Raw genomic sequence first — 8,870 nt, forward strand, 5'->3', positions numbered from 1 at the left:
GCCTTCTGATCCGCGTAACTCTTCTATCTGGACTGAGTTGTACAAAGCCTCTCCTAGATCAACTTTACCTTGTCCAAGGAATCCCTTACCAAATCTGTACCGTATAACTTAACCTCACCAGGCACAAACCACCCGATAGGAGAACGACAACGTCGACCATATAAAGCCTCGTATGGAGCCATCTCTATGCTGGATTGATAGTTGTTATTGTACGCAAACTCCGCTAAGGGCAAGAACTGATCTCACTGCTCTCCAAAGTCAATCACACATGCTCTAAGCATGTCTTCTAGGATCTAAACTGTCTACTCCGACTGCCCGTCGGTCTGAGGATGGAATGTTGTGCTGAGCTCTACACGGGTCCCCAACTCACTCTGAATAGCTCTCCAGAAATAGGAAGCGAACTGAGGGCTGTAGACATGTGATTTTTTTAATTTAGGCCTAATATCTTTATTTAAATTAATTTTGACTCTTTTACTTTATTTTATTACAAGAAAATAAAAATTACAAAAAAAATAGTTTCGATGATGTGTTGTAGTCATTTTTAATCTTGAAAAAATACCAAAAAATAATTTTGTTTTAACGGTCAGTCTTATTTTAACAGTTATTTTACTTAAGTAGGACTAATTAATAAATGAGATCGTATTTTAGTCTCATTCATGGGGAAAGAATAAAATTCGGGCTCAAACAACCTATTTTTAGGCCTAATTTTTTGACCTAGCCCATAATTCCTAGGCCCATACCCTTTAATAAATATAACCCTAAAACTCTAAACCTATAAAAAGGAGATAACCTAAAATGTTGAGGAGACAAAAAAGCAAAATCCCATCCGCCGTCCAACACAAAAAACGACCCCCCTCCCCCGAACTTGTCTCCTTCGAGACACCCATTATCTTTTTCACTGGAAAAACTCAAAAAACCCAACCAAGAAAATCAGCCGCTGAACACAGAGATGACCCCAACATTGCTTCTTCTTCAGGCACCCGAAGCAGTCATGTGAGAAGCTTAACGCCACCAACCAGCAGCCTAACACCGTCACCACCACACCCCTGCACACAGTCAGATGGCAATTCAACCCAAACTCACCGGAAATCAACCTCTCACAAGCAGTTAACCTTGCCTGAACTGAAATAAAAATGAAAAAATTGAACCGGAGAAAATAGTAGCGAAACGAAGAGAGGAACATAGGAGTGGAAGAGCTAAGATTGTAGTGTTGATTCTCGACCTTTTCCCACTGATTTTCAATTTTTTTGTTCCCCTAATTTTGGAGTTTAATTCCTTCTGATTTTCAGCTTGGATTTGTTCTCTATTAGTGTTGGTCAGTGGAGTGTTCGGAAGCGAGGTTATCGTCGAGTTTGTTATCGAGGTTCTCCGGTCAAAATCGCGTCTGATCTGGGTCGAGTTGGTTGTCGTATTTGTTTTGGTGTTATAGCAGAAATTTATTTTGAATGAAAGTTCAGAAGATTTTCTTTGCCAAAGTCTGCCAGTCTCGTCCGATTTAGTTCACGATTTGGGTGTATTGCTGTTTCCACTTTCTATTACTTTATTAAAAGGAGTTTCAACTTTTCTTGCAATTACTGTTATTGTTTATATCCAAGATCATTTTGGTTGGCAAGTTGGATTCGATGTCCCTACTGTGCTCATGGTTTTATCTGTTTCCATTTTCTTAATAGGATCTCCTCTTTATATCAAAGTTAAAGCTAAAGGGAGTTTGTTCAGGATTGTTTCAAGTAGCAATGACAGCCTTTCGAAAAAGACATATAAATGTTCAGTTGAATTATAATGATGTCCACTACTATAGGGCACCTGAATCAAAGCTTTTGGAACCGTCAACTGACTTCAAATACATGTTGTTTAGCAATTTTTTAGTGTGTTGAAGGATCTACTTTGACCCATCTCTTACTCATTAGACGTGAGCTCGTTTGGATCTGAATCCGAATTTGTTTGAGTTTTGCGGTGCTAATTCGAGTTCCGTCCATTGTTCGTTATATTTCGAGTTCAAAGTAGTGAAATAATCAATTGTCCGGCTATATTGAGGTTCAACTCTTTCATCCTCTATTCGTTTTATGCAAGCTTAATATTAATTATTTGTTTGGTGATATGATCCCGCTGATTCTGTGATTGTTCTCTGTGATTTTGAATTTGCTCACTCGGTTATCTGCTCATGTTACTTGAATTGGTTATAGCTGAACATGATTTTGTCACAATATAGAAATTGGTTTGCTATTTTTCAACTGAACTATGTCAAATTAGATTAAAGGGGCTTGGGTGTGCATTTCATGTGACCCTGCCATAATTTTGAATGTTAATAAAAAATAAACATGCTAAAGTACGGGTGTACATTTCATGTGACCCAGTTCTAATTTCCAACAGGGTTAAATAGAACGTGTCATGAATCACGAGTGCATTTCATGTAGCGTGGCTTGCGACGTATTTTAAATAACCTTGAATTAATTTTTTAAACAAATAAAAGCGGTTACAAAGTTAAAAAATGCACATAGGTTTAATATTTTTAAAATCAAATAAATAGGCCAATAATAACAGTTGAGCGACCGTGCTAGAACCACAGAACCCGGGAATGCCTAACACCTTCTTCCAGGTTAACAGAATTCCTTACCCGAATTTCTGTGTTTGCGGACTATGAAAAAGAGTCAATCTTCTTCGATTCGGGATTTTAAACCGGTGACTTGGGACACCATTAATTATCCCAAGTGGCGACTCTGAATAAATAAATAAGTCTCATTTCGATTGTCACTTAAATTGGAAAAAACTCTCTTATACCCCTTCGGGGTGTAGGAAAAAGGAGGTGTGACAAGGGCATCTATCTGATATGATGGAAACAAGCAAACTGTGCAACTGGACTATCTCCCGAATGTAAATCTGAGCATACCTCTCTGATGTATAAGTTGTCACCACTGGAATAAAGTGGGCCGACTTGGTCAACCTGTCAACAATGACCCATACTGAATCAAACTTCCGCAAAGTCCGCGGCAACCCAACTACGAAATCCATGGTAATGCACTCCCTCTTCCACTCTGGTATAGGCATCTGCTGAAGTAGGCCACCCGGCCTCTGGTGTTCATACTTGACCTGCTGGCAATTCAAACACCTAACCACATATTCCACTATGTCTTTATTCATCCTCCGCCACCAATAATGCCGCCTCAAGTCATGATACATCTTTGTAGCTCCCGGATGAATGGAATACCACGAACTGTGTGCCTCCTCTAGAATCCTCTCCCTCAGACCATCAACATTAGGAACACATAGACGACCCTGGAGTCGCAAAACACCATCCTCGCCAATAGAAACCTCTTTGGCACCTCCCTGAAGCACTGTCTCTCTGAGGACCGCCAAATGTGGATCATTGAACTGCTGGGCCTTGATCTGCCCCAACAATGAAGACTGAGCAACAACACATGCAAGAACTCGACTAGGCTATGAAATATCCAACCTCACAAGTCCGTTAGCCAAGGAGAATATCCAAAGCTAGTGGCCTCTCCTCTGCTGGAATGAATGCTAAGCTACCCATACTCTCTACCTTCCTGCTTAAGGCATCCGCGACCACATTTACCTTGCCCGGATGATAAAGAATGGTGATGTTATAATCCTTTAATAACTCAAGCCACCTACACTGCCTCAAATTAAAATCCCTCTACTTGAACAAATGCTATAAGCTGCGATGATCAGTATAAACCTCACATGACAACCCATACAGATAATGCCTCCATATTTTAAGAGCATGAACAATCGCGGCCAACTCTAGATCGTGCACAAGATAATTCTTCTCATGAACCTTCAGTTGATGCGAAGCATATGCAATAACTCGCCCCTCCTACATCAATACACATCCCAAGCCAACGCGTGAAGCGTCACAATATACCGTATACATCCCTGAGCCGGAAGGCAATACAAGAACTAGTGTCGTGGTCAAAGCTGTCTTAAGCTTCTAAAAGCTCTCCTCACAATCATCGGACCAACGGAAAGGAGCACCCTTCTGGGTCAATTTAGTCAGAGGTGATGCAATAGATGAAAAGCCCTGCACGAATCGTCTATAATAACCTGCTAACCCCAGAAAACTCCTGATCTCGGTCACTAAGGTAGGGCGTGGCCAACTTTGAACTGCCTCAATCTTCTTGGGATCCACCTTAATACCCTCTCCTGACACAACATGCCCCAAGAATGCCACTGACTCTAGACAAAACTCACACTTGGAGAACTTAGCATATAGCTTCTGCTCTCGCAAGGTCTGAAGCACTATTCTCAAATGCTGCTCGTGCTCCCCCAGGCTACGTGAGTATATCAAGATGTCATCAATGAAGATGATGACAAATAAATCAATATAAGGCCTGAACACCATGTTCATCAAGTCCATAAATGCTGCTGGGGCATTATCAAGCCAAAAGACATCACCAAAAACTCATAATGGCCATATCTAGTCCAGAATGCAGTCTTCGGAACATCAGAGTCCCTCAAGTTGATCTTAGAGAACACCCTAGCACCCTGCAACTGGTCAAATAAATCATTGATACGAGGCAGTGGATACTTGTTTTTGATGGTGACTTTGTTCAACTGGCGGTAATCAATGCACATCCGCATAGTCCGATCCTTCTTCTTTACAAATAATACTGGTGCACCCAAGGTGATACACTGGGTCTAACAAACCCCTTTGCTAAGAACTCCTCAAACTGCTCATTCAACTCTTTAGGAGCCATGCTGTATGGTAGAATAGATATAGGTTGGGTGCTTGGAGCCAAATCAATACAAAAATCAATATCACGATCCGGTGGCATGCTAGGAAGATCAGAAGAAAACACATTGGAGAACTCTCGAACTACTGGAACTGAATCAATCGTCAAAGACTTTGCAGTGGTGTCCCGAACATAAGCTAGATAAGCCAAACACCCCTTCTCGACCATATGCCGAGCCTTCAGGAAAGAAATAACCCGACCAAATGTATTAACTGTGGAACCCTTCCACTCTAACCTCGTTAACCTTGGCATCGTCAGTGAAACAGTCTTGGCATGGCAATCTAGGCCGGTGTGATATGGAGATAACCAATCCATGCCCAAGATGACCTCAAAGTCGAGCATATCAAGTAACAGGAGATCCACTCTAGTCTCAAAAACACAGAATATGACCATACAGGACCGGTAGACTCGATCCACAACCAAAAAATTGCCCACAAGAATGGATACATGAATAGGAGTGCCCAAAGGCTCAGGAGAAATAACCAGGAAACGAGCAAATAGAGATGATGCATATGAATAAGTAGACCCTGGATCAAATAATACCAAATAATCTCTACCGCCGACGGAAATAATACCTCTAATGACGGCATCTAAGGCCAATGCATCTGGCCTAGCCGAAATGGCATAGAATCTGGCTGGAGCATTGGCTGGCTGACTTCCACCTGACTATGTAGTAGCTGGCTGACCTCTCCCTGCCTGACCTCCACCTCTAGGATGACCTCTACCCATCTGTCCCCCACCTCTGGGAGGCTGGGTATCCGATGCTAGAATCATGAGCTGTTGACCCTACTGTACTGCCTTGACCCGAAGTCTGGGGTAGGTCCTCTTCATGTGACCCGGATCTCCACACTCATAGCACCCTATCGGTACCATAGCCTACTGCCCTGAAGTCTGAGCCTGCTGACCCGAGTACCCACTAGAAGGACCTTGGATGGCTGGTGGGCGATATGAACTCTTTGGCATGACACTAAAGTGAGCACTGGAAGAACCCTGATGACCAGAATACCCGTCGGAGGAACCCTGAATAGCTGGTAGGCGGTAATAACTCTCCGGCGTTGCACTGAAATAAGGTCTTACTGGAGCACCTCAGGGAAGTGGTGGTGGTGTTGAATACAGGGGTCTGCTGGGCTGACCCCTCTCGAAGTGACCTCTACCCCTAGCCGGGGCACCTCTGAACTCTCCCGAAAACCAGGCCCTCTTGTCCTGCTGAATCTGCTCTTTACCCCTCTGGCGATACCCCTCAATCCTCCGAGCAATCTCTACCACTAGCTGATACTCAGTACCCATCTCCACCTCTCGGTCCATGCTAGCTCGAATACCGGGGTGTAACCCCGCAACAAATCTCCGCACTCTCTCTGCATCTGTGGGAAGTATCATGAGTGCATGGTGAGACAACTCAGAAAACCTCGCCTCATAATCGGTCACGGACATCTGACCCTGCTCAAGATGCTCAAACTGATATCGCAGCTCTTCCCTCTTAGAGGGTGGAATATAATTATCCAAGAATAACTGTGTGAACTGACCCTAAGTGAGGGGAGGAGAACTTGCTGGGCTGCCAAGAACATAGGACTGCCACCATCTACGGTCCCTACCCTCCAATTGAAAAGTAGTGAAGTTGACTCCATGCGACTCCAATATCCTCATGTTATGGAGTCTGTCCCAGCACCTATCAATGAAATCTTGGGCATCCTCATGATGCTCACCCCCGAAGATAGGGGTGAAGTCTAGCCCATCTATCCAATAACTTCTGCGGGTCACCGTTCGCAACTGGTCTGGGCCGGGGCACCGCCGTAGCAACTGGCTGGGCCCCATCTGCGGGTAGTGCACCCGAAGTCTGATACACTGCAGTTGCATATCCAGGAGCCTGAGCAGTAGGGGTCTGTGCTCCCCCTGCCTGTGATGTCTGGATCCGCTGGAAATAAACCAGCCTAAGTCATGGAATCCATGAACTGTAGCATATGGCCTGTGACCTCCTGGAAGCACGGTGCTGTCATAAAGTCCACTGGGGTAGGTTCAGCTGCGGGAACCTCGCCCTGCTCCTCGATAATAGGGTCTCCCATAGGATCTACTGGTGGTGCTACTGGGATAACTCTGGGATGCCCTCGTCCCCTACCTCAGGCCGGTGCCCTACCCCGGTCTCTACCTCGGCCTTTAGCAATGGGGGGAGTAGCTTCTCTTGAGTTTGAAACATCAGCCGTGCGTGTTCTCACCATCTATGAGAGAATAGAAGAGGGAAATTTAGTATATCAACCACTGCACGATAGGAAATGAATAAAGAGTAGTTTTCCTAACACCCTATAGCCTTTCGACGATAAATACAAACGTCTCTGTACCGATCCGCAAGACTTTATTGGGTTTGTCCATGACTTGTGAGACCTACGTGAACCTAGTGCTCTGATACCATGTTGTCACGACCCATTTCCATAATAGGTCATGATGGCACCTAACACCATTGCCGGGCAAGCCAGCGCGAAAAATACTAAATAAGTTCTCATTTTACTTTTACCCAAAATAATTGTAATAATTCCTTGAGTTAAGATTAGCAGGTAATAACCAGTAATATACCAAAAAATAATAATTATACAATCTCCAAAAGAATAGTCTACTAATGTGTGTGCCAAGGCCTGGTGTCACAAGTTGTGGGCAACTAGAAGAATATACAAAAGGATCAATCTATCCTACTGTCCGAAATAGAATAGACAACATAAATTATTAGCGGAAACGTAAAAGAAAGAACACAAGATTTAACGTGGTTCGGATCAAAATAATCCTACGTCCACCAGAGAACAATTGCCTTTTTAATATTAACAAAGAAATGGGAGAGTTTCCAATTACACTTAAGAGAATTTCTCTCTTAACTCTCTACTCACTACAATGTGTTGTATTATTTTTGGGATGGTTTCTACAAATGAAGGAGTGCATCTATTTATAGAGGTAAAGACCTCCTCTTGATGTCATTGGTGACATCAAACTACCTCCTCTTGATGTCATGGGTGACATCAAAGGAGGAAGCTTCCTCCTAGCATCCACACCAACTCTTTCCACCAACTCTTCCAATTGGCATGCCATTGTTGACTAAACATAAACCAACACCTTCAATCTCCACCTTGGTTTGCGTTTCGAGCGTGCGTGTGAACAACTCTGGCCAAAACTTCTAAGCTTACTGGGCAACCCCGTTGTAAGAAACAAGAAGAATCAAACCATTGTTGAACATACCACCTCCACCTAACAACTGTTCTCTTCGGAGTTGCATCAGTTGATGCACACCCCCGCCAAGTCCTTGCAGTGTGCAAACTTAGCGAGTGGGACTATCTTGGTCAACATATCTGCAGCATTATCGTCTGTGATAACCTTCACGACCTTGATAGTTCCCTCTTCAACAACATCTCGAATAAAATGAAATCTGACATCAATGTGTTTAGTGCGCTCATGAAATCTCTGATTTTTCATTAGATGAATAGCACTCTGACTATCACATCTAAGAGTTGATTCCAGCTGAACCAAACTCAATTCTGCTACTAAACCTTTCAACCAGATAACCTCCTTCACCGCCTTCGCTGCTGCCATGTATTCTGCTTCTATCGTAGACAAAGCGGCAATCGACTGCAGAGTCGACTTCCAACTAACGGCACTGCCAACGAGGGTAAAGATGTATCCAGTTGTGGACCTTCTTCTGTCAAGATCTCCTGCATAGTCAGAATCTACATAACCGAGAATTGAAATACCTCCACCACTTTTTCGAAAGGTCAGACCAACACCAGAAGCTCCTTTGAGATATCTCAATATCCACTTGACAGCTTCCCAATGCCTCTTTCCTGGGCTGGACATGTATCTACTTACCACACTTACAGATTGAGCAATATCTGGACGTGTGCATACCATAGCATACATAATGCTACCAACTGCACTGGCATAAGGAATCTTTGACATATGCTCCACCTCATCCTCGGACTGAGGCATTTGTAACTCTGAAAGTTTAAAATGAGGAGCTAATGGTGTACTTACAGGCTTGCACGTATGCATATTGAATCTCTTGAGAACCCTTTCAATATACCTCTTCTGAGAAAGATGTACAACACCGTCTTCTCTTGAAATCTCCATACCAAGGATTTTCTTTGCAGC

At 43.5% G+C, this 8,870-nt stretch overlaps 1 protein-coding gene across 1 annotated transcript; it reads right to left on the reverse strand.

Moving 5' to 3' along the window:
• Positions 1-4,613: 4,613 nt before the first annotated feature.
• On the reverse strand, positions 4,614-5,477 carry LOC138891206 (uncharacterized). Its single transcript, XM_070174355.1, has 2 exons — positions 5,435-5,477; positions 4,614-5,353 (listed from the first exon to the last, which is right to left on the reverse strand). The coding sequence occupies exons 1-2, from the start codon at positions 5,475-5,477 to the stop codon at positions 4,614-4,616; spliced, it is 783 nt and encodes a 260-aa protein (XP_070030456.1).
• Between the last annotated feature and the right edge of the window lie 3,393 nt (positions 5,478-8,870).

The sequence above is a fragment of the Nicotiana sylvestris genome, chromosome 1 (genome assembly GCF_000393655.2).
Source record: "Nicotiana sylvestris chromosome 1, ASM39365v2, whole genome shotgun sequence".
In the NCBI taxonomy this organism is placed as follows: domain Eukaryota; kingdom Viridiplantae; phylum Streptophyta; class Magnoliopsida; order Solanales; family Solanaceae; genus Nicotiana; species Nicotiana sylvestris.